The sequence below is a fragment of the Enhydra lutris genome, unplaced genomic scaffold, assembly GCF_002288905.1.
Source record: "Enhydra lutris kenyoni isolate GAN:26980312 unplaced genomic scaffold, ASM228890v2 scaffoldscaffold21, whole genome shotgun sequence".
Lineage (NCBI taxonomy): Eukaryota > Metazoa > Chordata > Mammalia > Carnivora > Mustelidae > Enhydra > Enhydra lutris.
In genome coordinates, this window is record NW_019154105.1 from 65,616,105 (window position 1) to 65,643,808 (window position 27,704).

A 27,704-nucleotide genomic window follows, 5' to 3' on the forward strand; every position below is an offset into this window, starting at 1 on the left:
GCCACCCAGTCACCCCCTAACTCATCCTTATGACCTACTTAAACTTGGGGACGGGAGAATACTTCTAACCCCAAATCTGCACATTTCAAAACTCAATTTAAAATTAAGAAGAAATAAAACCAAGCCCCTAGCTTCAAAACCACCAAAGTAAGTTGGAAATGGAATCCCCAATTCTGGATGAAAGAGGTAGGCCTATCAGGTGTTTCTTACATTAACACAAGGAATAGTAGACACTTTTACATTTGATACAGAAAAATCACATGCACAGTAAGGGTCCTCTTGCCAAGATCCAAAAATACCTTGCCGAGAACAAAAGGCTTATGGGCATTCTGGCCAGACACACTGTGCAATCATCATTTCGTCCTCACTGGAAAACAAAATTTCATGTTTTTGTATTTCTTTAGAGGATCCCAGGAAACATTTCATTAGAATTGCAGACTGTCGTTGAGCCAGAAGAAAACGTTAATGGTCAAGCAGACTGAGCCTCCTCTCATGGAAAGAGGAAAGAGGACAGAACATCAGCTCCTTCTCCTAGTTACCATTTCTCCTGTTTCCCTCCTCTTGTTTATTACCCAGAAGCCTGTGCTGCTTACATACGAAACAAGTTTAGATTCATCGAAGGAAACTACTGAGCTTCATGTTGAGGATGTGACTCAGAATGACACAGTTTAATATGTTCAAAGGGGATTTAATAATTAGCTTATATAAGCACAGGACATTTCTTGCTCCCCCACCTGTTTGTTGAGCCCTCTGATATATGGAAGAGGAACAGTTTTCCACAGGATCAAGTCTTTGAAATTACGGACTTTCTCAGATACAACAAGGCTTCTGACAGCTTTTTTTATGAGAAGTCAGGTACAGTAAGTCGTCACGTCTCTGGGCCTGACTTCACCCTGTGTAAAATGGACGGCTAACCCAATTGTGCTCAGGACTAATTTAGGAGCTGACAATGATGAGATTAATACAAAATACAGCTTCATCCCCAATACCGGAAGCCTTTTAAAGAATGGCCACAAGCAGAGACTTAAGAATTAATGAAGGCTAGAAAAAGTTGCTGACATTGAAGATGTCCTGCAGATACTTCCCGTCGTGGGGGTTAAGACGGGAGAAAGGCTTTGGCTTCCCTGATCTTCTGCCTCACGCCTCTGCAGGACATAGTAAGGCCAGCGTGATGGCGCTTCAGGGACTCGATACGCTGGTTGAGGGCTTCTGTCCTGTCCACTTTCTCCTCCATGTCCCGGAGCAGGAGCTCCTTGCCCAGGAGCCCACACTTCTGATTCAGCTTGATGTTGTCAGCCCGCAGGCTGTCCCGGGCCTGCTTCGTCCTGGTCAGGATGTCCCTCTTCAGGGCCACCTGAGCCTCAGTTTCCAAAAGCTGTGTCTTTTTGCACATGTTTTCTATGTCCACGAAGTGTAACTTCTCCTTCACGTGGGTTATGATCTGTACGTTGTTGGTCACTTTGTTGTGCAGTTTTAAAAGTTCCTCGTTCCGCTCCTCCACTTTTTCGTTGAAGGTCTGGTTCTCGATCTTCAGCTGTTCAAAATCGATGAGGAGCAGCCCCTCCGTCAGGTCCTCCTGGGCCTTCATCCGCGTCTCAAAGTGCACCAAGCTCTGCTTCAGCTGCACGTTCTCTAGCCTCACGGCGCTCATCTCCTTCTCCTTCTTATCCTCCAGCGCCTGGATCTGCTCCACCTCTCGCAGGCCAGCCTGGCGGCCGCCGCGCACCCAACAGGTGCCCATGGCCTGCATCACCACCTGCTTCTTGAGTGCCTGGAAGCCGGCCCACTCCTTCTCCACCCTGGACAGCACCTCCCTGCACTGCTCCTGCAGCTGCTCCAGCTCCTGGTGGTACCACTCCAGGTCGTCCGCCTGCTGCTTCCTCAGCTCCTCCAGCAAGGCCAGGTGGCGGAGGTATGCTTGCTCTTTCTCGGGGGCATCGGGCTCCGGGCCCTTGTCGGGCACCTCGGCGGCGTCCAGGCCCTTCTTCTTGCGCAGCGCCTCGGAGATCTTGTGCTGCAAGTAGTTGTTGTAGCGTTGGTAGTTGCCGCGCTCGACCACCAGCGACCGGTACTGTTCCAGGAGCTCCTCGCGCAGCTGCTGCTCCTGCAGCTTCTGCATCTCCTCCGTCCATTCCTCGTCCTCGAGATCCCATCGCTCGCCTTCCTCCCTTTGCTGGCTATTCGCTGGGCTTCCTTGCGCACCCCTCTCCTTGATTTCCTCGCTCTCCTCCCCCTCCTCCCCCTCCACCTGCTCAGCCTCCCGGGTCGGCGGAGCCTCTTCCCGGCCAGGGGTGGACGGCCGCCCCGAGGCGGCCGAGGGCGCTTTCTTCCTCCTCCACTTGAGCGCAGCTGCCGCGGCCTCCTCCTCCTCCTCCTCCGACTCCTCCCCCTCTTCTTCCTCCTCGTCCTTCGCCTCCTCCCGCTCCTCCTCCGCCCGCTCCTCCGGTTCCGTGGACCAGCCTCCGGGCTCCGGCGGGGCGGCCTCCTCAGGCCCCGCGTCGGCCGCCTCCCGGGGTTCCAGCTGGGTCTCAGCCTCGGTCGGCGGCTCCGGCTCCCCGGGTCCCGCCTGGTCCACAGCCTCGGGGACCTCCGGCGCTTCCCGGGCCTCCGCGGCCTCGTCCCCGGCGGCGCCTCCCTCCGAAGACTCTACGGCCCCCTGCTCCGGCTCTACGGCCCCCGGCTCTGGCTCCGGCTCGAGCGGTTCGGCCAGGGAGTGGGGGCCGGAGGCGGCCTTGGTCCCGGACAGTCTGGAGGACAGGTTGGTCCCATCTCCGTCTTCCCCCTCGGGGTCTCCACGGTGCTCGGAGCTGCCGTCCATGTCTCTCGGGGTCAGCGGGCGCTGCGGAGTCCTGACGCCGGCTGTTGGGTTTCCAGGGGCAACCAGGGGCGCGCGCGGTGGGCCCGGCGATTGGCCGAGAGGCACGCAGACGCCCAGCCCCTTCTCCCCGCCTCCGGGGAGAACGGACCAATGGGAAGCCGCGAGCGGGAGACGGGCGGCACTGATTGGAAGGGGGCGCGGGCTCGCGCCGCGAGGCCTTCCCGCCCATTTCCAGGCTCAGGGCCTGGGGCGGGGTGGCCGGGAGGCGCTAGGAGGGACGGGCGGCCGGCGCGAGCAGCGCGCAGGCGCAGGGCGGCGGGCCGGGTCCCCGAGGTGGCGCGCGCGGAGCGCCTGCGCGGTGCGGCCGGCGGCGGCGGCGGCGGCGGCGGCAGCCGGGCCGGGCCCGAGGGCGCCTGCGTGCTGAGGCGGGACGCGGCCCGGCTGGCCGGCTCCGGCGGCGCCTGGGCGGGGCGGCGCGGTGGCGGCGGGCGCGGGCGGCGGTTGCTCGAGCGCGGCGGCGGGCGCGGGCGGCGGCGCGCTGACGGCGGGCGCGGGCGCGGGCGGCGGGCCGGGGGAAGATGGCGGAGCTCGGTAAGAAGTACTGCGTGTACTGCCTGGCCGAGGTGAGCCCGCTGCGCTTCCGCTGCACCGAGTGCCAGGACATCGAGCTGTGCCCCGAGTGCTTCTCGGCCGGCGCCGAGATCGGCCACCACCGGCGCTATCACGGCTACCAGCTGGTGGACGGCGGGCGCTTCACGCTGTGGGGGCCCGAGGCCGAGGGCGGCTGGACCAGCCGCGAGGAGCAGCTGCTGCTGGATGCCATCGAGCAGTTCGGCTTCGGAAACTGGGTGAGCGGCCGGCTCGACGCGCACCTGCTCGCCCCGGGCCCGCGGCGGCGGGGAGGCGGGCGGCGGTGGGGAGGCGGGTGCGGTCGGCGCCGGGTGGGTTCCGCGCCGGGTGGGCTCCGGGAGCTGGAGCGATGTGCCCAAGGGCACACAGCCGGGAAGTAGCCAGGTGGGGCTCGGGGCTGCGGCTCGGCGCCCCTGGGGCCCTCGTCCCGGCCTCAGGAGCCGTTGCATGGTGTTTGCCGAGTGCAGGCGCTTTGGGCAGGAGCGCGCTGAGCCCGAGTGCCCTTGCTGGACGGTGGCAGGTCCGCAGACTTGACAGAGGCGCCTTGAGGAACGACTTGGCTCTGCCGGGGGTACAGGGGTGCTGAAGGCCAGGCAGGCTTCCCACGCGCCCTCCGGCCGCTCCGCCGTCTCAGTGCACTTGGCTTTGTATGCGGCCCCGTGGGCTCTGCGCTCTTGTGCCCTGGGTCTCCTGGCAGGGGCCTCTTTATCGTGGGGTCCCTGCAAGGCCCAGGACGTGGTGTGAGGAGCGCTGGGTAAGTACTGAACAAAGGAGCACAGACCCGGAGGCGTTGGTCCTGGGCTCTTGCTCTTATCAGAAGGGTTGTGTGGAGACTGAGCTGAGTGGAAAAGGTGAGAGCCAGGGTCCCTTTAGGCTTGAGGGCCCCTCGGGGGAGAGTGGGTGCTCTGCTCTGGACAGTCTCTGGGGAGCTCTCTTTCCACTGGGGAGCAGGAAGCTTTCCTCCGTGTTAGAAAGGTCTCTGGCTGGATTCTGGGCCGTCTCTGCCAAGAGCTTCTGTCCACCTACAGGCATCCGGGGAAACAGGGAGGGGGCGCATGACCCCAGCTCCCCCATCTTTCTAGACCCTTCTACATGAGGTCCTCCTACTTCCCTGAACCAGTATTACATCTTGCTGCCATTTCTCCAGCAGTACACTTCTCCTGGGCTTCTCCCCTCATTCCCAAACCTGGCCTGCTTTCCTTTCCAAAAAGTGAGCCAGCCTTCAGGGACCAACACCCATGCTGCATCCCAGGGAATCCTTACTCCTTAGAGACGCACTGCTCCCCAGAGTCTCACCTAAGTGCCAACATGGTGATCACCATCCTCCGAAAACCTCATTTTGTCTTGAAGTGCACTGATGTGCACTGAGCCTCTGCTCTCTGCCGAAGGACTTTGTAGGAGGGAAAGGCTTCTCTCTGTCTTCAAGGGTCTTAAAGTGTTGTAATCCTTTGAGCCTGGGCCAGGACCTCTTGCCTAAGTTTCAGTGAGTCGACGGTGAGCCACTGGTGGACTTCCTCCCTGTTTATCTTGTGGACATCTTGACCCTCTGTGACCCAGATCTCCTACCACCTCACTCTGTTCCTCGGGCTGCTGGAACTTGGTCCTTGGTCCTTGTAGGCCCAGTCCAGCCGCAGCTGCATGTCCAACATATTTTTAGAATCTAACCACTGGTCGCAACCTTAGTCCAGGCTGGTGCTTATCTCTCGCCTTGACCACCTCTGGGGCCTCCCAGCCGGTCTTCCTGCTTCATTCTTGTGCCCTCCAGCCCATTCTGTACGCCATCATCAGAGTGATCTTTGCAGACATGCCGCATGTCATCAGCCTCCAGTGGCTTCCAGGCCTACTTAGATTCAATATCATGGCCAAAGGGGATCTCAGCTGCTACCCCCTCGATCATTTTTTATTTCTATTGCTCAGAGCACTCTTCCTCCAGATCCTGGGTCGTGACTGGTCTTTCTGCTTCCATGTCAGTGCTCCAAAAGACTTCTCCCCTCTCCACTCCATTCCCAGAGCACTTATCTCCACAGCTGTTGCTAAAAATAGCCAAGGTGGACCCCGAGCCTTGCGGAGTGCCAGGCACTGTGCTGAGGACTTTTTGTTTCCTGGGATCTCTCCCAGCAGCTCTGTGCAGCCGGCTTTGAGCTAGAGTTTGATGTCTGAGTCTGTGCTCTGGGCAGTGCTGCTTCCTAGTGTGCATCGCCTTCTCCGCCACACTGGGGGGGACACACAAGGACCAGGCCACGTGGGGTGTGTTGGAGGAAGCATGGGGGCAGGAAGCGGGCTGTTCTCTAAAGCAGTGCTTTAGAAGCTGGCGTGTGCCCAGGAATTACCTGGGCAGCTTGTTCCCATGCAGATTCCTGCTCCAAGCAGCCAGCAGTCTCAGCTGTTACAGGAGACAAAGCCGCAGGAGGAGGGGCGCCGAGGGTCCTCTTCCTGCTGAACCCCTTGTGGGGGCGGGATGGGGGCAGGGATTTTGCATCCTAACCACTCCTGGCGCGCAGCCAGGCTGCAGGCACTAGTGTGTCTCGGGCCACCTGCTCTGCCCACTAGACTTCCCCGTGCTTCACCTGAGGCTCTCCGCAGCTCCGAGACGTGCAGTGTCCTTCTGAGCAGACTCCGTGGCTGTGTGTGCAGAAGGGATGTGCCCCATGTATGCTCCATCTGGCCTGTGCTAGCTTGGATGGAGTGCACACCTGATCTTGGGCTCCTCCCCACAGCTCCAGGGCTGGGTCTGCAGTTTACAGCTGCAGAACAGCGGCTCGGAGGGTTTCAGATGCTTGTGGGGGCTGCCTCGGCTTTTCTCATGGTGAAGCCAGGGCTCAGATGCAGGCCCGGCTGACTGCAGAGTCTGGGCTTTAACCTCTGGGTATAAGAGCATTAAGTGCTGCAGGGCAGGGGCTGGGAGCTTAGGGCTGCGGCTAAAGGCATGGCTGGCCTGCAGAGCTTCTCGGAGGTGCAGGGTCTTGACCTGGCTCAGCGGGAAGCAGGGAGAGGACCCAGGGAGGGCGGGAGCTCGGTGTCGAGGGCTGGGCTGCATTGTGGGGAGTGGCAGCACACATATCAGTGGCAGCGATGCATTCGAAGGTGAGGCCGGTCGCTGTCATTTTTCAGATGGCACGTGTGATCTGTCACCTCTGGGTGGCACTGCTTTGTGTGGGATTCAAGGGGTGGGGTGATGGCAGCCAACCTGTTGGGGGGAGGCTGCTCCTGAAGTCTGGTGCTGTTGCTCCCATTCGTCCTGGCTGCGGGGTGCTTGCTGAGACGCTGGGGGGCTTGGGGGCGAGCTGTGTAGCTAGGCTTGGACACTGGGCCCCGGCCTTCGAGGGTGGGTGGGGAGTTGCCTGGGAATGCGACAGCGGGGAAGGGGGGCAGGTGGTTGGCGAGCCAGAGTGCCGTCACCAGGGGCTTCCAGAGCCTCGAAGCAGCCGGTTTTGTGGTGGGTGCTAGTTGTGTTCCGAGTCAGCAGACATAGATTTTGCTGGAAGCCGCTGTGGCTGATGAAGGAATGTGGCAGAGCTGGAAGCTGACCCCGGTATTCTGACTCCATGCCCTGAACCTCACTGAGCACGGGCAGAGTCCTGGATTCTACGGGGTCTGGGAATCCCAGGGGCCCCCAGATCTCCTGAACTGGCATCTGTTTGGGGGAGGTCTGGAAATAGATGTTGCTGGCGTGAGTTCCGGTGTGGCCCATGGGGCCACATTGGGGAACCGCGGGAACGGTCACCTCACCGAGGTAGAGACCTGTGTGTGTCGGTGGGAACGGGTAAACCCGTCCCTTGAGCATCCTTTCGGTGGGTTCTTACTTGCGGTTGAGGATGGAGAGGCTAAGGGAGGAGCCTGGGTGGAGAAGGCTGCCAGAAGTGATGGGTCTACAGGGCGGTGGTTCCAGAACACCCTGGAGGGCTTGCTAAAACACACACGCCCTCGGGTGCCTGGGTGGCTCAGTGGGTTAAAGCCTCTGCCTTCGGCTCAGGTCGTGATCCCAGGGTCCTGGGATCGAGCCCCACGCTGGGCTCTCTGCTCGGCGGGGAGTCTGCTTCCTCCTCGCTCTCTCTGCCTGCCTCTGCCTACTTGTGATCTCTCTCTGTCAAATAAATAAATAAAATATTAAACACACACACACACACACACACACACACACACACACCCAGCACCCCCTCTGGGCTCTGTATCTGTAGGTCCCTTCTGGGGTCCGGATAGAATTTGCATTTTTAACAACTTCTTGGGTGATGCCGGTGAGGCTGGGGGTTCATATCCACCACCCGAGATCGAGTTGCAGGCTCTGCTGACCGAGCCAGCCGGGTGCCCCTGGTTTTAGCCATCTTTAAGTGCCCAGTTCCGTGACATTAAGTACGTTCATGTCATTGGGTGACATCACCACCATCCATCTCCAGAACTTTCCCATCACAGACAGCAACTGCCTGTTACTTAACACCTCCTGGCTTCCCCCACCCCAGCTCTGGACACCCACCATCCTGCTTTCTATCTCTGTGAATTTGACTACTCTGGGGACCTCGTAGAGAGAAACGCTGCAACATTTGTCCTTTTATGACTAGTTCATGTTCCTCCGCGTAACCCTCTTGAGGTTCGTTCATGTAGCGGGCGTCACCGTGTCCTGTGAGTGTAAGGCTGACGGCCATCCCACTGTCCATCTGTCTGGTCAGGAGCCTGGGCTGCTACTACTGTTGGCTGCTGGGGGTCCTCCGCAGTGAATGTAGGTGTGCAGACCTCTGTTGAAGTCCGCACTTGTCATCCTTTTATTTATTTTAATTTTTATTTTTTTAAAGATTTTATTTATTTATTTGACAGAGAAATATCAGAAGTAGGCAGAGAGGCAGGCAGAGAGAGAAGGGGAAGCAGGCTCCTCACTGAGCGGAGAGCCCGATGCGGCGCTCGATCCCAGGACCTTGAGATTATGACCTGAGCCGAAGGCAGAGGCTTAACCACTGAACCACCCAGGTCCCCCTTGTCATCCTTTTAGATCAATACCTTGTGGCACAGCAGGGTCATCTGGTTATGTTTTGAGGCCGTGCCCTGCTGTTAGCCCCCCTGTGAGGCTTGCTCTCAGGTTTAACTTGATCCGGAAGTCTCCGTCCCCTTGAAGGCCGGTCACAGCTGTGTGGGCTGCTTAGTTCTCTTGAGTGGAGACAGGAGGACAGGGCACCTGGAACTGAGGCCTGCGGAACTTTCCATGTGCACGAATCAGTGAACAGGAGCAGGGGCCAAGGGAAATAGGGTCCCTGGAATGGCTGGGGATCTTGTAAGGATAGACGACAAGCTGCTGTTAGTGCTTGGCCTCTGATGTGGGCGGTAGCACCGACCACCAGCTTGTCTGCGGGAGAGGGGGCCGCGCTGGGGGTGGTGGCAGCTTTTGTTCCAGACCGGTGAGTGCCCCATCCTTCCAGCCCCTGCGAGGCAGGCGGCCCTTCTGTTCCCTTGGAGGATGACCGAAAAAGGCTGGAGCAGGCAAACCCGAACCACACCCAAAGCCTTGTGGGGTCAGCTGGGAGTGGAGGCCCCAGGTGGCCAGGCCGGCAAAGGGTGAGGTGACGCTGGGCCCGCGGGTGCATGTGTCCAGCTCAGGAGGAGCAGACAGGTATCCCACTGTATGGGCTTTCCCTCCACTTTCCTCTGGGCCTGAGCAGCCTCCTTGTCCCTTAGATGAAAGCTCATCCATTGGCCCTTCGTCCTTCCCTGGCCCTGTGCAGGCCTTTGCTCCATCCTGCTGCTCCTGGGGACTTTGCTCCCTGGGTGGCTCTGCCTGCACAGCCTGCTCCCCCGGGGCGCCCCAGGTTTGTGAGCTGGGCCTTCGGGCTGCTTCTGTCCCTTTGAAGCTTCTTGCCTTGAGGAAGAAGGAAGCCCCGCCTCAGAGTCTGGATCCCCAGTGCTGGGGAGGAAAGAGCCCAAGCCTCCTGAGGTGGTGCTTGGTGCTCTCGGGGGAAGGTGAAGGCCACCCGAGTTCTGGGGGCGGAGCTGGTTTGGCCGTGGGCCCCAGAGGCTGGAGGTGGACTGGCCCAGCTGAGGTGTCAGGGGCATGGGGCCTATGGTCTGGCCCTGTTCTGTTTTAAAGGGCCAGGAAGCGTTTGACTGCAGAGGTCTCCCCGCGGTGTGTACTGAGCCAGCACCCCGCCAGAGGCCCCGTGGTGACAGGGCCGCGTGCCCCGGAGCAGGACTGTCTGCTGTGGGAGCCCCAGGGGGCCTCTGGGGGACCACACCAGATGCTGCATGCTGAAGCACTTACCTCACTGTGACGGGCCTTATGTTGTCCCTGAGAGGGGAGGGACCACAGGCCCAGAAGCAGGAGGGGAGAGGATGAGGATTGTAGTCTGGGGGTGGTTGAGCTACAACCTGCACCCCCTGCAGGCTCCGGCGGGGACGAGCTGGGCATGGGATAAGAACGCGTTGTGGGAGTGACACCCACAGCTTTCCCGTGGTGGCGATCGTGCGTGTGTGTCCTCTCTGCTGTGACCTGTCGTGATATAGGGACCAGCGATTGTGTGACTCACGTGAGGAGCCGGAGGCAGAGAGGTGAAGTCACTTGTTCGGGGTCCTCGGCCATGAGGGGTGGAGCCAGGTCTGGGACCCAAGCCTGTGCACACAGAGAAAGGGAGCATCTGGCAAGGGTTTGGGGCCGCTGGCCTGGATGGCGGGGCAGGTCGTGTGCGGTCTGGCGGGGGCCAAGCAGGGGTCTGAGACTCCGTGTCATGGACCCCCGACAGGTCAGGCCTCCCACACGCTCAGACTTTGGAAACTATGCTGTTGAAAACAGTGTATCAAAGGCTAACCCAGAGTTGCTGACTTCAAGTCTGCCAAATAAGGATATTAATATCCGATCCGATTAATACTCTCTCACCATTTTCCAGAAAGACTATCTTAGTACTCTCCAAACAAGAACGACATCATCTGGGAATGAAGAACTGTCCTTTAAATGCAAAAGTTTAGCTCTAAGGGAAAGCCTTAGTTGTCCCGAGGTTTTCAGAGTTTCCCCTCAGTCATGGGCCAGTCTGGTGGGAGCTGTAGTGGACTCCCTGATAGGGGCCTTTGAAGGTTTGTCATCGGCGGGAGTGACCCCGCGGGGCACCTGTCGGGGCATGTGTGCACAGAGCAGTGGGCGGGCAGCCGTTCTGGGGGGAAAGGAGGAGACGGCTGCGGGTGCCCGCAGGCCACGGCACAGGGGTGGTGTGGGGGGCGGCTGATGCTGCCGACGGTTGCTCTGACTGCCCTCCCCTTCCCGTCCCTGCTCCCGGGCTGGAGGCCTCTCCATGAGCCATGGAAAGGTTGGAAGGAGATCAGACCGCCACAGAAGGCCGCGGAGTCCTGAGTCACTAGGGTGCTCACTTCCTGTCCCTGAGAGCCAGCACCCAGGGGGAGTCTGGTGACCTTGGACTGTAGACGTGAGGGCCGTTCAGTGTCCTAGAGGTGTGTTTTCCTTCATTTCTCTAAGGACTCTGAGGAAGCAGCATATCTAGCCTTACCTTTTTCCAGGGGTGGGTGTCCTTTTCTTAGTGAGGATGAAGGGGCAGAACCTGGGATTCTGTCTCTACTGACTGTGGGCTCCTCACCCCTGTGCTGCCCTGTGTCAGGGAACACCAGCTGCAGGGTACTCTCGTGTCCCTTGTTTAATTGTAGGTGTACTTGAGTTGTCTTTGTCTCTCCAGATCTGTCCCCCCAGACCCACTTTTGTCGCTTCTGCCTGCCCATCCGTGCATCCGTCTGTTCCTCCATCCATCCGTCTTCTAGATTAAGCGGAGACTTCGACCTTGCGCATGTGCTCGGCGGCTGTCGCAGGTGACACCAGGGCAGTGACAGGACACTTGTGCCCCTCGTGGGAGGTGGGCAGGTTTCGCGTGACTGCTGACGCGTGCGGATGGGAGAGGACAGTGTGGCGGGCAGGGGCCAGCGTGGGGTGGGGTGCTGCCGCTCCCGCTGTCTTTAGTCATCTTGTAAAGTGTGTTCCTCACTGTCACCTAGTGCCATGGAACCTGTCCGCTCTCTGTGGATTCTGTTTGGAGCCAGAGCTGTGTCATCTCTCCTGTGTAGACGATTCTCTTGTGATCTTCTCTGTTTCCAGAGCTTTGAGAAATGAGGGTTTTGTGTGTTTTCCTGGGCCTTTCTCGATGGTCATGAAACGAACACGGCGGCCCAGGGGCAGGATTCTCTCTCAGCAGCAGCTTCCGGCCAGTGTAGTGTTGGCCTTGGCCTTTGAGCTGTTGTCGGGCAGTGGGTAAGGGTGATTGGTGACAGATTCCTGGGCTCCTGGTGACGAGGCGCTAGCCACTCTGATTTGGTTCGTGGCTTTGTAAGTACTCATCGCCTGGGTCTGTCCGAGAGCCAGAGTCTGCCTCGACGTGAAGAGGGTCTGTGCACCCAAAGTGTCCACGCGGCTGGCTGGCCTGCGGCCCCAGGAGGGTGCTTGTCTGCCAAGTGCACGTTGCCCTTGTCACTGGCCTGTGACCACAGAGCCACACCGCACCCGCCGTGGACAGGGCAGCTTTCCCACGTGATGGAACAGCCTTCTCTTGAACGCTCTGTGTTTTCTTTTCTAATGTTTGGATGTCAATCTTATACCGCTCAACAAAATTGTGAGGCAGAATTTATCTTTATTTTTTGGCGGCTCGTGGGTGGGCTCAGTCGGTGAAGTGTTCGATTCTTGATTTTGGCTCAGGTTGCCATGATCTCAGGGCCGTGAGGTCGAGCCCCGCGCCGGGCTCTATGCTCAGCGTGCAGTTGGCTTGAGAGCCTCTCTCTCCCCACTGTCTCTCCCCCACCCCACTCTCCCTCTTTCTCTCTCTCTCTCTCTATAAAAAGAAAAAAGAATTTAATTTTATTTTTTAAAAATAACTTTTATTTTCAATTTACCCAAAAAAGTGAAACAGTAGTATGCAGAGTTCCCCCGTATGTTCCTCTCATAACCCTCCCGGAACAGCAGCATTTCGCAGAGGTGTGGTGTGGCTCCAGGAAGCAGGGTGCTGACCTTGACTCAGAGCCCTTCACTCATGCACAGACTGGCCTGGGGTCCCACCCAGGACACAGTGATGTCGCTGATGGGTCTCTTCAGGTCACAGTTCTTTCCTTGTCTTGTGACTGTGACACGCTGGAGGGTGCTGGCTGGTGTTCTGTAGACTGTTCCGTGATTTGGGTCTGGCTGCTGTACTCTGGTGCTGAGGCTGAGATACCTGGGCTGGGCCGTGGGACAGCGTGGGACAGGGTTGCTCTTCAGATGCTCCCTCCTCCCCACTGTGGGATTTCTCCTTATGAGTTAGAATTGGGCACAGTGTTCTTGAGGATGACAATGGTCAGGCCGGAAGCCGGTGTCCAGTGGAATGGCTCCCTCCCCAGCCCCTCTGCCCCGGGGTGCCCTCCAGCCCTTTGGACGACAGCAGCGGCATGCACACACTCATTCCATGTTGTGTTGCCAGCTGCTGGGCGTGTGAGAGGGGACACTAGCTGGGGACAGGAGGTCCTGTATGGCCCTGCTCCGGCCCAGAGCTTTGAAGGCCCTCTGTGGTTTCCATCCCCTGCTCTCGCTCCCACAGTGTCAGAGTTGATGGCAAGAACCTCTAACCAGTAACACACCTTGGTTTGGTCAAGTTAGTCAACTTGACTACTCAGAATCTTTCTGTTTTTCAGGATTTCAGTTTTCTCCGAAACACGTGGGCTCTGCCATCCACTTGTTTTTGAAAGGCAGATTGCTGAGTTTTAGGCTGGGGGGACTTTTGTTAGGGGGGCAGCTGGTGCTTCTGGACGCTGGCTGGGTAGCCCGCTGTGCAGGTCTCACTGGGCCAGGCTGGGGGCAAGGCCTGGGGCCCGACTTCCAACCGGGTGAGCTTGGATGTGCGGCCCAGACCCCCCGAGCCTCTGCTGAAGGGGTCCCCCAGGTCCCTCACCCAGGAGGCTCCCTGGATGCTGGACTCGGAAATTTGTAGCGGCTGCAGGCCCTCACCGAAGCTGTGGTGAGGGATGGTGAAGACCCTGGGCCCGTACAACCTCTGGCTGTGTGCCTGGGCCCTGGAATCTCGGACCGGGAGCATGTGGGCATTTCTGCTATCTGGACACCCTTGTGAGGCTGTGTTTCCCTCCTGAACCCGCAGGTGTCAGGGCGGTATTCTTCCGGCATAGCTCATCAGGGTGGAAGAATGCCCACTGGCTAGCTGGCCCCTCACAGGAGCTCCAAGCCTCTAGGCACTCTGTCCACAGTGCTCGTGGCAGGTGCAGGGTGGGTGCTGGGGCTGACTCCTGTCTCCTTACTGGAAGGAACTCAAGGCCCAGAGATGGGAAGCGATCAGCTTGGGTCATGTGGTGGCCATAGATGCTTGGGATGGTTGTGACTTGGTTTGTTTTTTGGGTTTTTTTCTTTTTTTGGGGTGGGGTGAGGTAAATGGTCCCTAGGAAAATACAAACAGATTTGATGCAAACAGTAACATTTTAAAGAAGTTAATCATGGACACAGTTCTTCCCCAAAAGACCAGAATCTGGTGTTTGCTCTAATCTTCCCTTTTCTCTTAGATTCTCAGAAAGGGTCCTCCTGCATTAGGCCCCAGCATTGTCCTGTCCCCTGTCTTGGAGCCCTGCCCTTGGGACTCAGGCCCCACACAGGTTCTTTTCCCTCTCAGGAGCACTTCCCTCCAATGGTGCCCTATGTGTCCTCAGTCCTCAACCCGAGTGGACTGGCTGGTTTCTTGGAGTCCAGTTTGGCCTTTGGGGCTACAGAGACCAACGTGATCTCACAGGACTAAGGGGCAAGGGCACAGAGCAGTGGCGTTGGGCCCTGGCGGCTGCCGGAACGGCAGAGCTGGGTGCAGGGTGAGTGGAGGCTGGAGGCAGGGGCTGAGCGGCTGCTTGTGAATGAGTGCGCATTTTGGGCAGCTCCTTTGTGAAGTGGCTTTAGCGGTTGACTGAGGAAGAGGCCTCTTGGCAGAAGGAAAAGATTGGGGGAGTTGTATAATTTCCTCTCATTAATAACCCTCGTGTTCATAGGTCACCTCCTACAGGCATGTGTGCTCACAGCCTATGGCAGATTCCAGCTACCTAACTGTGGAGCCTGTCACCGGTGACGGCCCCGCCCCTTGAAAAAGGCACAGCTAGTCCCTGGCACCATCACCCAGGAAGGGGATAGGCTGCCACCCCCCTACACTCCCAGGGGCCGGGTCCTTTTGGTTCCTGGAGGCAGGCAGCACCATACAGCAGGGTCCGTTTTGTGCTGGGAGCTGTGGTTGGGGATCCCTGGTGGGCCTGGGAAAAGGTGGGGCAGCTTGGGTGCTCCCCGACCGGGCCCAGAGTGCAGGGTGTGACGTGTGGCCACGAGGCCACTACAGGTGGGCCCCAGGAGAGCGGAGTCCAAGGGGCAAAGTGGGCCCGGTGTCAGCGCGCTGGCAGGCGGCGCCTCCAGATCGTACCCCTTCAGCCTGTCTAGTGTCCGCAGCCGCGTGCTGTGAGCCCGGCTGCAAAGAGCGCACTGCTTGGGGCCCCTTGGGGGAGGGGGTGACGCAGGCCGGAAGTGGGCACGCGTGCCACGCCGACCGCTGCTTTAACCTGTGGTCCCTGTCGTTGCAGGAGGACATGGCCGCGCACGTGGGAGCTTCCCGCACGCCGCAGGAGGTGATGGAGCATTACGTAAGCATGTACATCCACGGCAACTTGGGGAGAGCCTGCATCCCCGACACCATCCCCAACCGGGTGACCGACCACACGTGCCCCGGCGGAGGGCCCCTGTCCCCCAGCCTCACCACCCCCTTGCCTCCCCTAGACATCTCGGTGGCTGAGCAGCAGCAGCTGGGCTACATGCCGCTGCGTGACGACTACGAGATCGAGTACGACCAGGATGCCGAGACGCTCATCAGCGGGCTCTCGGTCAACTACGACGACGAGGACGTGGAGATCGAGCTCAAGCGCGCGCACGTGGACATGTACGTGCGCAAGCTGCGGGAGAGGCAGCGGCGCAAGAACATCGCGCGTGACTACAACCTGGTGCCCGCCTTCCTGGGCAAGGACAAGAAGGACAAGGAGCGGCCGGCCAAGCGCAAGGTCACAAAGGAGGAGAAGGAGCTGCGGCTCAAGCTGCGCCCGCTCTACCAGTTCATGTCGTGCAAGGAGTTTGACGACCTGTTCGAGGGCATGCACAAGGAGAAGATGCTGCGCGCCAAGATCCGCGAGCTGCAGCGTTACCGGCGCAACGGCATCACCAAGCTGGAGGAGTCGGCCGAGTACGAGGCGGCGCGCCACAAGCGCGAGAAGAGGAAGGAGAACAAGAGTGCGGCCGGCGCCAGGCGGGGCAAGGAAGACGGCAGGGACGGCGAGTTCGCAGCCATCGAGCACCTGCCGGGCTTTGAGCTGCTGTCGGACCGCGAGAAGGTGCTCTGCAGCTCTTTGAACCTGAGCCCAGCGCGCTACGTGACCGTGAAGACCATCATCATCAAGGACCACCTCCAGAAGCGGCAGGGCATCCCCTCCAAAAGCCGCCTTCCGAGCTACTTGGACAAAGTCCTAAAGAAAAGGATTTTAAACTTCCTCACGGAGAGCGGGTGGATATCCAGGGAGGCCTCCTGAAAGCCCGTGGCTCTGCAGGGAGCCTAGAGGACTGTGGGTGTGGGAGGGGGAGGAAGTGCTCTTTTTTAAGCAGATTGAGTTCCTTTCTTTTAGGCTATAAATTCTGCTCATGGTTCTCTGAAAGAAGCAATAGTAACGATTTTATGCCGGATCATGGGGGAAGCCGACACATGTATATTTTAACTTAGTCCTAAAGTCACACCTCCAGATGACGATTTGCCTTTCCATGTTCAGTTTGGGGTATATTATGAGATTGGGTCATTTCCTTTTGTGTCTTTCCTTTGGTATGCAACTCTTGGGCTATGGGTGAAAGGAGCAGCTTTCTGCTGGGCCCGCCACCACCAGCTTGGCCCTGTGATGTGACCTCTGGCTGGCTGCCAGGGACGCCCTTCGGGGGCCCACTGCCAACCCCGCGGACACCCCAGCACGCGGCACTTTACGTGGGGGCAAGGGTGGGGCAGGTGGGAGGTGAGGCTGGAGAACCACAGGAAGTTTCCTTGGGAGCTTTAGAGGAAGAGTGGGTGGGACAGGATGTCCAAAGGAGCTTCCTTTTGACCTCTGCAGCCAGGGTCGCAGCTCATGATGCCAGAGCCCAGAAACGCCCCTGGCCTCTTTGGGGGGGGGGGGGCGATGGAGCCTGTGGGCTCACCTCGGGGCCAGCACGGGATCCCCCTGTGTGTGGGGAGGGGTGCTCTGGAGGAGCTGGGAGGACTAGTGTGGGTGCCAGAATTCTGAGCCAGCCTTTGGGGTGCTGCTGCTTGCTCTTGTACTTGCAGTACTAAGCACCCCATTTACTTGGAAGAACTCGTAGTGGAGGGCTCTGAGTTCTGCAGTTTATTTCCTCCAGAATTCTCATGGTGGTTCCAAGAACCTTTTTCACGGAAACTCTGATCTTGACCGTGCTAGCCAGGCTAAGCGTCCTACTGCAGGTGGCCCCCAGCACTCTGCAGACTGGCCAGGCTGGACCGGGCTGCGCCCACAGCAGGCTTGCACGAGCAGGAGGGAGCCCTCAGGGCGAGGCCCCACAGGGCTTCTCTGGGTCCTGCTCTTGAACCGCCCAGCTTCTGCCCAGCCTTGCTGTCTCCTCAGGGGCCTCGCTTCTGTGGATGGACACGGTGCCTTCTTTCCGGGAACTTGAGTCTGTCATCTGTCTTCCTGCTGCTCAGTGCTGCTTCTACTGGCCAAGGCCCCGCTCTAGGGCCAGGGTGACTGCAGACCCCAGTGCTCCGTTCTTCCTGGCGCTCATCCTGCCTCTCCTGCCCCCATAGCTCCCAAGAGACTGTTGACCTCCCACAATGTTCAGTCTTGCAGTTACATTAAAGTGAAGTTATTTGAAAGACAAAAGAAAAAAAGACCCTCATCATTTCCAAGGACTTAATTACGGTGCCTTTTCCTTTCTTTTTACATCCTTCTGTCCCCCAGGGTAAATTTTTCAGCATTAAATAAAACATTTCAAATATATCGTACGTGGCTTTAGTTGTACTGTGCACGCTGGCCGGTAGTGTTCCCTGTTAGCCAAGCCCCGGGCTTTTGTGACTGTAGAAGGAGCGAGCAGGGGTGGTACTCACGAGGCCTCCTCCTGTTGTCCCCTCTGTGGGCTCACTGCGGGGACAGTCGCACAGCACAGAGCGCAGTTTTGGTCTGCCCCTGAGCAATGATGGGGATGTTGCCTCTCACTTGTGCTTCTGGCCCCTGGAAACCTTCTAGAACTGCGGACCCTCAGGCCTTAGGGGCAAGGCCCTGAGACCAGTCAGGCAGGGCCCTGCCGCTGGCAGGCAAGCTGGTTGGGCAGCTCAGGCTGCAGCTCCTCCCACCTTGAGATTTACTCATTAACTGCACCAGGTTCCTGGTTGGGTGAGGTTCTAAATTTGCTATTATTTTGATATGAAATGGTTGGCAGACTTAAGCGGGAGAAGCAAAAGCCTGTGTCAGCATGTGGCCCAGGCCAACCGGGCTGTCCAGCGGGCAATTCTGTGCTTAAGCAGGTTTTCAGGATGTGTATCTTTCTCAGTGGTAGGAAGAACTTGGTTAGGCTTGACTGTTTTAAAACTGTAAACGCGTGACTAATGTTATAGCATCAGGCTGTCCCGAGAAGACGGCCTGTCCTCACTGGCTGCCTCTGAGCCCATCCCCGCGGGCTGTGCAGCCCGTCAGTCCTCACTGTGGCCACCAGCAAGGGGCCCTTGAACTTCAACATGTCAAATTCATCCCCGCATCCCATGAAATGAGGGTTTTTCCAAATTGAAACTGACTTGAGCCCAAAAAGTTAATTCAGCCATTCAAAATAATGCCCTCTTGGATAGCCAATATCCCAAGGATGTGTAAAAAAGAGAAACTCTACAATTTTTTAGCACTTTTTACACATTCAACAAGTGGGGAACAAAGTGGTGTTGCGGCTGCCCCTCGAGCTGGGGACGGCATGCTTGGGACGTGTTTGGGCTCAGCACTCTGGCGTCAGACCAGTTTTCCCTCCCAGGTAGGAGTTAAACTGGCTACTAAGCAGAAGCCCCTCATACCTGGTCCCTCTGGCTGCCAGCAGCGGATCCCCAGGGACCGTGCGCGTATCTTAAGCAGATCCCGGCCACAAAGGCCCCTCAGGAGCAAATGGTGCCGCCCAGTTGGTGGTGTCTGGCCCGCAGCCCTGCACCCCTGGGCCCTGGGCAGGATGCCGTCAGCAGGTCTCACCTCCAGTGTAGAGAGGCGCTTCCCTTTTAGGGGCAATGCAGGGTGATGGGAACCCACAGCGGAGCCACAATCCATCCCCAGAGTCTCCTGGGGTGCAGCCCCCCCAGTGGTCATACCCCAGCTGACAAGGAAGGGGCTACACACACGTATAGAAATTCGTTTGAAAATTCCTCATGTGGGGGCGCCTAGGTGGTTCAGTGGGTTAAGCCTCTGCCTTCGGCTTAGGTCATGATCTCAGGGTCCTGGGATCGAGCCCCACATCGGGCTCTCTGCTCAAGTGGAGAGCCTGCTTCCCTTCCTCTCTCTCTGCCTGCCTCTCTGTCTACTTGTGATCTATGTCTGTCAAATAAATAAAATAAAATCTTAAAAAAAAAAAAAATTCCTCATGCAGCTTTCAGTTTAGAGAAGTTCCAGGAAGGTGACGCAAGGCCCTCGCAGAGCTCTGACCCTGGTGGGTTTTTTCAGTGCACTACGCTGCCTGCGGCTCTGGGGCAAGTTTGTGACCAACAAACTTATGAAGACTGCTTCACAGAAAAGAGGAAAATACTTTGAAATAGTATAAATTAAATTTTTAATTATTCAAATACTACCTACATCTTTCAAAATTACAAGCAAAGTCGACTGCCCCCCCTTTCTTACGTAGTAAATGAATTAAGAGTGTTGACCTTCGCTCCCAGACCTACCTCTCTGCAGCACAGACAGCGGGAGGCTGGCTTTTGTCTGGTCTGTAACCGCCCACTCTCAACACCCTGTGTGAATGAGCAACAGAGGGGCCTACAGAGTGGTGCGGACCCGTCCCCAGTCCCCTCCCCAGGGCCGTGGATGGCGACATCTGTCCCCAGCCAAGGCCCCGTTCCTCCTGCTCTCCCTTCCCACGGGGAAGCTACCACGTGTGGCATGTCTGAGTGTCAAGCACAAGGCTTCGGGATTTGAGTCGAGAGCGGGAAAGCGAAATCCTGCTCAGTGTAGGTGGGTCTCCTCCACCAAAGTACACAAAACAGTTTCCAGAAAGTAGGAAAATAAACACATTAGGGCTTTAATCCTCTTAAATAAAATCTGAAAATTAAACATTGACATTTAAAATGTACGAAGTATGCAATCCTCGGATTTTGAGCAAGTCCGTCTTTCTAGGGAAAAGACCTTCCGGTCATCAGTAAGTGGCTACTAGAGATCTGAACATTTCTGCAAATAGATGAACAAAAGGGTAAAAGTGACTGATTTTGTCAAATTCAGTAACGGGCAAAATAAGCTGGTGAGACCTGTTCAGGCGCATGTGCTCACTTCCCATCTCCAGAAGGAAGCCGGAAGTTGGGTATTTTCGTTGCTAGACCGTAACGAATTACAAATGAACTCGTATGTTTTTCAGTGAGAGCATGGTGAAACTTTTCTAAGCAGGAAGAACACGCTCAAGCTCTTGCCTTCCCTTCTGCACAGGAAAGTTCGGGCTGAGCGCCCGGGACCCGGTGAGCCACAGCGCGCAGCCCAAGTGGGGTTCCAGAAGGCATTGACTCATTTATGGTACCTGGATGTCGCTAGGCCTTAACCAGCTAGAGCATGATTCCTGACCCTCTAGGGTCCAGTTGTGTCCCGCCGGCCTGTTCTCTAAGCATGTAGAGCGATTAAAGGTGTATTAAAAATCAACGAACAGACTCCCGATTTTAAGTTCATTCACGCATCTGCAACCGGCTTCATTTTCTGTTTAGCCACTGGTTACTAAAGCTTTCCAACAAGGACAGGAAAAGGGTCAAAGGTATTCACAAAGATGAACCTTTCAAGAGCTACAGCACGGGATCGCAAAGAACCCACAGGAGCCCCATGAGGCCATTAAGCTGCCTTCACCACCCCCACCAGCGCAGGTCTCAGGGTGCGCCCGTGCAGCTTGTACCCCACTTTGCTGACCAGCGCCACTGTGCCGGGCTCCTTGCCCTCCACTGGCGTGTGGAACAGGGCCTCGTGCTCGTAGGGGTCGAACCTGGCACCCACGGGGTTCAGCCGCAGCAAGCCGTGTTTGGTGAACACCTTCTGGATCTGGACCTCCGTCATCAGGAGCCCCTCGTAGAGGTTCTTGAGGTGAGGATTGTCGTCTCTGACCTCCTCCTTCGGGACACTCTGCGTTGCCTTCTCCAAGATATCTGCGACCTCCAGCAAGTCCTTACAGAAGCCCTGGATGCCTAAACGAAGAGAAGGACATGGTCACCTGCACCCCCATCGCCATGGGGCACCCCAAGGGCCAGAAGACCGCCGGCCGCGCGCATAGCCTCCCCAACGGTAACCTTTCAAACCATTCACTTGTCCTTGGATTCCAATGGCGTGTTAAAAAACAAAACCCCCACAACCCCCACCACAGCTTCTGGGTTTAGACGAGAGCTCGTTAGGCACAAAGATAAACAGCTCTTGAAGGGCAGAATCATCTCCCCATCAGCCCTTCCCTGGGCTAAAGAACTGCGCTCGCCACCCAACAGAACACCACACCCCGCGGACATGAGGCCAGGGAGGGGCTGCTGTGCTGAGTTCCCAGAACACACCTGAGCTTTAACTTTAATCTAACAAAAGAAATCACGGTAGGAGAAAAGTCCCTCAAAATTCAAGGCAGCATATTATATCGAACTGTTTGTGGTTTTCAAGAGAGTGCTTCAGATGCTGAATGGAAGTCTGGGCCTGACTGGACACAAGGGTACCTTGTACCACAAGGCAGCACCTGTGGGCAACTTCTCACAACACTTTCCCCTCCTGCTGGAAAATAAAATCAAAAACTCTCTACCTATCTGCTAAAAACACGGCATCTATCACGGATTAAGCCTGTGCTGATTCTTGCAGGGCGGTCTGTCCTCGGGGAACACAGAGACAAGACATCCAAGAACTACGAGTGACAAAATTACAGGTCCCACCGAGGGAGCTTTCCTCAGTGCTGAGGAACGATTATACTAAGGGACTTCATCGAGACTGGAGAGTCAGAGGAGAGGTCTGTGAACCAAGGCCTCAAGAGTCATCCAAACATTTGAGGACTGACGGGCAGCCAGAGCACAGGAAGAGGCAGACCCAGGCGAGCTGAAGGTTCCAGAGGGGGCAGCCAAATGGGCGGATGGCGTGGTCATACTGTTGGGGCATCTGGCACAGATACGGTGGTTCAAGCTGCGGACTGCCCCGAAAGGGTAAGGAGCTCAGTAAATGGAGTCAAATGAGTTTTTGGGGTTCTTAATGCATGTAGAAATTACGTTTATGCTGAATCTATGAGGTGTGCAATAGTATTATGTGTAAAACACACATACCTTAAAAAATACATTTTGCTCAAAAATGCTAACCATCTGAGACTCCAACGAGGTGTGGTCACAGGCCACAACAAACACAGTGACAATCAAGTGTTGGAACTGCTGTGAGACTCGCCCGACATGTGACAGAGACAGGAAGTGAGCAGATGCTGGTGGAAAAATGCTTGCGCGACAGAGCGTTGCCATAAACCTTCAACTGGCAAAAACCGCATCATCCATGAAGCGTGGTAAAGCAAGGAATGACTGTATCTTATTGCTTTGGCCCAGGGTGTGGTGGTGTGAGCGCCAAAGCTGGCCACAATCCATCCAGGTAAATGGACAGCTGGGAGGCCAGCCACTCAGTGCCCTTGGGACAGGAGAAGAGAACTTGATTCCTGCCCTTAATAAACACCGGGCAAGATCAGAGGATCATTTAGCAGAATGAGGAAGGACAGCACAGATAAAGGGAAAATGGAGTTTAAAGCACCTGTGAGACACCCAGGTGAAGATGCGGGGTAAACGAAAGGACACACAGGGCCAGAGCTCTGAACAAACGTCTGAGCCACAAAGAACCTGTGCGTGGGCCCGCAGGAGGGTGAGTCGCGCGGGAAGGATGTCAAGAGGAGGGGAGGCCTGACCCCAATCCCTGAAGGACCCAGACTTCTGGAGGCCAGGCAGATGAGAAACCAATGAAGGGCGTTACCAGGAAGAGGAATAAGCAGAATTTCAAGAACAGACTGTTAGCTGCTGCCTGTGGATGAGACTGGACCCTGGCTTCCACCAGGCCGTGCACCTGCCTTCTGTCCTTGGGCAAAGCAGCTCCCATCTGTGAGCCCTAGGTGGTTCTTCCAGAATGCGGGGGAAGGGTGCCTGCCGGTCTGTACAGGAGGTCCCGCGAGTGCTCAAACCGTACCGACATTTAGCGGACACCAGTCGGGGCCACCGGCCTCAGCACAGCCACCGTGACTTCCCAGCCTTGTGAAGCCTCAATGATCTCACATGTAAAATGTAAAGGACAGTGACAAAAACATCCCAATGCTGACAGTGCAGATGGCATCTTCGATCTCTGGCCTGTGCGACTGCAGAGGGAGCCACGGAAATGCCCATCCAGAGGCTGGCCTGCGGGAACCATCTGCAGGCTCAGACGGCCTCAGGTTAACGGAGGTCCACGTGGGGACAGCAATGCACACACACTCCTCACCAAAGGAGTGACACCTGCCATCCTAAGTGTGGGTCACAGCTGCAGCTTCGGCTCCTTGGGGACTCCTCCCCGCTGGAGGGAATGCTCCCGGCCGTCCCCCCGACCCTGGCCTCCTCATCCTGGCCCCCCACCCGCCTGCCCCATACTTTTCTAGGATCAGTGCAAGCAGTGTTGGAAGTTACCATATAATTTTGCCTCCTCCACCAATTTCTGGCTCCTCTGCCTCAAGTTCTCAGTGTCTGCCAAAGCTCGCTTATACTTTTCCTAAAAGATAAAAAAAGGGCAAAGAGGAAATGCGCACAAATAAAAAAGGGAACAGATGCGTAAGAAAACAAATGCAATACGAACAAATCCCAAGTCAAAGTACAAGTAACACGTGTCATTATGTCTGGCGTTTTAGACAGCAGGCAGCGCTGCTTCCTGAGCAGAAAGAAGGTCCACCCATGTCACCACTTCCAAGGAATGACATCAAGGGGTCACGAATCTGTACAGCCCCCAGAGAGCAGCTGGATAAGGATGAGGAAGTCTCATGGTTTTACGGTCTCATCGCCCCTCTAGGACGGCCTGCTCACTCGCATAGAATTTCCCACTTCAGGGAATCCCAGAATGCTGGTTGGGGTGGACGCACCCAGAGCCCACAGCTCCGGGAGGGGTTTAGAACCACCAGCCCACTGAGTGGAGAAAATCCCATCCGTGAACCTCGTCTTTCAACTTCTGCCCAATGGCCCCATCCCAACACTGACTGGGTACCAATCAGCAAATGCTGCACCCTCTCTGTTTCTCACCAACTGTCCTGCCAGGCCGCGCATCTGCACACTTCAGCTCCAGGGCCTCTGTCCTCCACCTGTCCTCCAGTTACAGGTGATTCTAGAACAAGGCTCCCGAGGCTCAAACCTGGGTTCCACCGATCAGTAGCTAAGCAACCTGGGGAAAGTTACCCAACCTTCCCATGCCTCAGTTTCCTCATCTGTAACCGGGGCTCTAACAGGCGACCCACGGGTGTTGTGAAGATTAATGTAAATAAGGTGGTTGAAACAGATCCAGTAGAGTGTGTCTGATAGGAGCGTGTTTTCAATTCTTAAAGAACCTGATTTGTGCCACCTACGCCTTTTCACGTGGAACAATGATCTGTCCTTCCAACTAGTTCCCCGAACTCCTCCCTCCCTGGGAGTGCACCGCAGAACCCACCTCTGGCCCCAGCCCTTGCCTTCCCGTCAGACCCCGCGTAAGTGCCAGGTGCGTGTTCCTCACTTGTAAAGACTGCCTCACATCTTAACTCGGTATCGTCTATGCAGCATGTAAAGAGGATTCTCATGACGGAACTGGAGCCACAGAGGATTTGAGTTCTACTCCCTTCTTCAGCGGGAACTTGCTACAGGAGCCGACCATAGTTTTTGGAAAATGACCCACCTCCTCCGGCCAGAGGTCCTCTGGAGAACCCCACCTGAGCTCAACAGATCACACTTCCCACAAGAGCCCACATGACCTTACCACAGTCTCCTTCAGCTGCTCTTCTAGCTTGACCTTCTCGTCCAGGAGTATCTTCTCTGGGGAAGGAGTATCTGTCTTCTGTTCATTCTGACCCACGTCCTCTTCCAGGTTCTGGCCACTGTTCTTCTGTTTTGTAGCTGTGCACAGCAGCCGAGGAGATGGTCTAAGGCAAATGCATAGCACTGGGAATTAAGACTGGACTTTTGACTTAAAAGACTGATGTATCAGTTTAGAAACTTGAGATAATTTAAAACTATTTGCTACTGACCTGTGAGGGGGAATGAATTTATCTTAGATCTAACAGAGCCAGACAGTACATTATGCACAGAAGGCGCTAACTTACATACAACTTTCCGTGTGTAAGCGGGTTTGTCACTGTGCCAAGGCCGCGGAACTAACCTCTTCTTCCCGTTCCAAACAGCTCCTTCTGAGGTGTGCTCACCCACACCCATCACATATTGAGGGAGTAGCTACTAGGAGAAGTGAGGTCCCGTGCTGATGTTGAGGACAAGGACGGGCTGGGCAGAGATCCTGCCCATAGGGTACTTACTGTCAAAAAAGGCATCTACAGACAAAGTATTATGATTTTGGGTTTAAAAGTGATAAAGAAGGAATCATGCTTTAGGAGGCTCAGAGTAGAATGTTTATAACTTTGGGGAAATGAAAGGCTTTGTACGGAGGAGCTCTGAAGAATAGGTAAGAGTTACACATAAGGAGTCCACACTGGAGATAGGAAAGCAGAGGGATATATAGAGGGAAATAAGGAGCTCTAAACCCAGTACTGGACGTACTCAAAACCTGATCCAATCTGTTCCTCACATGAAAAAGGTTAAGTGATAAGCCCAAGGTCACAAAGTTATTGATGAATGGCAAAATGGTCTTAAACTCAGACTTCTTCACCTGGACCAGATTTCTCCTCTAAGCTTAAAACTCAGATTTCTTCTAAAAGTTCTTCTTCTTCCTCTTCTTTTTTTAAAGATTTTATTTATTTGACAGAGAAAGAGTGACAGTGAGAGAAGGAACAGAAGCAGGGGGGTGGGAGAGGGAGAAGGAGTCTCCCGGAAGAGTAGGGAGCTTGATGTGGGACTTGATCCCAGGACTCTGGGATCGTGACCTGAGCTGCAAGCAGACGCTTAAGGACTGAGCCACCCAGGCGCCCTGCTAAGAGTTCTTCTTAATGGCACCACATTTCAATCTGAAAATAAAGTACAACCTTCTTCCCAGAATAAAGGGAACTGCCTCAAAGAACAGGAGAGCTATCAGTACATAGACTATGTGTACAAGAATGTTTATGGCAACACAATACAGCAACAAGCTGGGGACACTGCTGAACACACTGTCACTTCCACAATCTGGAATATTCTGTGGCTGTGAAAAAGAATGTCAAACTCTCACCTCTGGGATACACTACAGATGTACTGGGAGGTACGAAATGCAATTTAGAGAAATAGACAAAACATGAAGCCTCTCTGTCAGGACAAACCAGAAATCCTGTGTATGTATACCTGTGTCTTAGGCCTGAAGAAGAATGGAAGGATCCACTAGTCTGTGGAGTGCATTAAGCCTTTTATTGTATTTTATTTCTGTGATTTAAAGAGGCTGGTAATTTAACAACTGCATATGCTGTCGTGAGGCCGGTCGTCTTTCTCAGCAGTGCTGATTCCTGGATATGACAGTCACAGCCTCTGTACCTATTCTGCTCCTCAGCCACGGAGGGAATGCAGCTGGGCAGTCAGAGCTTAGCCCCCTCTCAGAGTTCGGACTAGAACTCCACCTGACTCCCCGTTTGAGCCTCTTTCCACAATCAGCTAGTTCTCAAGGACAGAAATTATTGCTACCTTTGTGACTGCTTTCCAATTAGTTCAGATACAAAACCACAGACTACCTGAGCAACCCCGGCAATGCGGGTGCTCAAGGCTCTGTCCGCATGTGTTGCTTTCTGTAATTTCCGAGGCTGGCAATCACAGGGTGACCCCCCAACCACCGGAGGTCATCCTCGCCCCACCCGCCAGGTCTCCCGGTCCACGCGAGCAAGCGCGTCCGAAGAGAAGTCCAGCTCCGGCTCCGCCCGGCTGCTACCCAACGTTTGGCCCGAGCAGCTCCTCCGTGAAGTACACGGTTCGGAGCCGTTCCTCCGGCAAAGGCGACGCTAAGACTTGCCAAATTACCTTTCGAGCTAGGACTTCGAATGGCAGAGGCCGCTAGCTAAAAGAACAAACAGGGGGAGGGCCCGGGACGGTCCACCTAAACTGCTCCCTCCATGGCGGGGCAGCCCTCGCCGCGCTTCTGGCCTGCACTCCGAAAGGAACCGGGCCGAGGTTCGGGACCAGCCCGAACGCCCGACGGACCAAGCCTGGCGCTGCCCGAGCACGCGCACCCGCTCCCGCGCGCGACCTGGCCTTGGGCGGCCCGCCAGATCCCGGGCGCGAGCGCGCGTGGGCCGGTACGCGGGGCCGCTCAGCCCCAGCAGCGGGCCAGGCCCCGGGCGGGGGGTCCGCGTGCCGCGTCGGTGAACCGCGGGGCCCATGACGCCCCTCTCCGGGCCGGACCCCCGGCGCGGCCTCGGTCTGAGTGGAAGCCGCACTGAGGACAACGTCCTTCTTCCGCCACGGGCAGCCGAGCGCGCCTTACCTGAGAGACAGGTAAGCTGGGAGACTTTGCCTCGCCAACCTCACACACCGAGCCGCCATGACTGCCGCCGCCGCCGCCGCCACTGCGCACGCACTGGGCATGCGCCTAGACCGCTGGTCCGCCCCATCGGGGGCGTGGCCACTCGCGGGGACTCCGTGCCTCCGTCCCCGCCCAACCACTTCCCTTCAGCCAGTCAGTAACCGCTTCTCCTCTGATGGACAGACAATAGTAACCAATACTGTGGGCCTCTTCAGAGCACTCCCCACCAACCCCTCTCCCCCCGCCGGGCTCTCAGCTCTTTCCCTCCTGGTGGGCGGGGTCGGAGGCTTCCGGGGCTCGGAAGGTGAGGAGGTGAAAGGTGAAGGGAACCGTGGGAGGAGAAGCTCGTGGGCGGGGCGCGGTCCAGGAAAAACCAATGGGGACGAAGCGTGGGGAGGGCGGGGCGCCGGAAGTG

General features: G+C 56.5%; 3 protein-coding genes across 4 annotated transcripts; 1 reads left to right on the top strand and 2 right to left on the bottom strand.

Annotated features, from left to right (window-relative positions):
* Window positions 1-2,818, bottom strand: LOC111149372 (coiled-coil domain containing 96). Of its 2 annotated transcripts, XM_022506391.1 has the most exons (2): window positions 2,354-2,818; window positions 1-2,275 (listed from the first exon to the last, which is right to left on the bottom strand). In XM_022506391.1, the coding sequence occupies exons 1-2, from the start codon at window positions 2,816-2,818 to the stop codon at window positions 1,097-1,099; spliced, it is 1,644 nt and encodes a 547-aa protein (XP_022362099.1). In that variant the 3' UTR covers window positions 1-1,096. The 2 variants fall into 2 exon arrangements, with proteins under 2 accessions (XP_022362099.1, XP_022362098.1); XM_022506390.1 differs by having other exon boundaries at window positions 1-2,818.
* A 554-nt stretch (window positions 2,819-3,372) lies between these two features.
* On the top strand, window positions 3,373-17,455 carry LOC111149035 (transcriptional adaptor 2B). Its single transcript, XM_022505924.1, has 2 exons — window positions 3,373-3,666; window positions 15,002-17,455. Exons 1-2 carry the CDS (start codon window positions 3,397-3,399, stop codon window positions 15,992-15,994), a joined length of 1,263 nt encoding a protein of 420 aa, XP_022361632.1. The 5' UTR covers window positions 3,373-3,396; the 3' UTR covers window positions 15,995-17,455.
* A 1,778-nt stretch (window positions 17,456-19,233) lies between these two features.
* On the bottom strand, window positions 19,234-27,348 carry LOC111149249 (GrpE like 1, mitochondrial). The gene is made up of 4 exons (XM_022506206.1): window positions 27,251-27,348; window positions 24,620-24,782; window positions 23,311-23,392; window positions 19,234-20,850 (listed from the first exon to the last, which is right to left on the bottom strand). The coding sequence occupies exons 1-4, from the start codon at window positions 27,307-27,309 to the stop codon at window positions 20,504-20,506; spliced, it is 651 nt and encodes a 216-aa protein (XP_022361914.1). The 5' UTR covers window positions 27,310-27,348; the 3' UTR covers window positions 19,234-20,503.
* Window positions 27,349-27,704: the final 356 nt, after the last annotated feature.

Bases quoted from the DNA above. Each gene is read 5' to 3' on its own strand.
- LOC111149372 (XM_022506390.1), bottom strand. From the start codon at position 2,818: ATGGACGGCAGCTCCGAGCACCGTGGAGACCCCGAGGGGGAAGACGGA.
- LOC111149035 (XM_022505924.1), top strand. From the start codon at position 3,397: ATGGCGGAGCTCGGTAAGAAGTACTGCGTGTACTGCCTGGCCGAGGTG. The intron at 3,667-15,001 runs GTGAGCGGCCGG...CTGTCGTTGCAG, and splicing joins AGTTCGGCTTCGGAAACTGG to GAGGACATGGCCGCGCACGT.
- LOC111149249 (XM_022506206.1), bottom strand. From the start codon at position 27,309: ATGGCGGCTCGGTGTGTGAGGTTGGCGAGGCAAAGTCTCCCAGCTTAC. The intron at 23,393-24,619 runs GTAAGGTCATGT...TTTATCTTTTAG, and splicing joins AGCAGCTGAAGGAGACTGTG to GAAAAGTATAAGCGAGCTTT. The intron at 20,851-23,310 runs GTAACTTCCAAC...CTCTTCGTTTAG, and splicing joins GGAGGAGGCAAAATTATATG to GCATCCAGGGCTTCTGTAAG.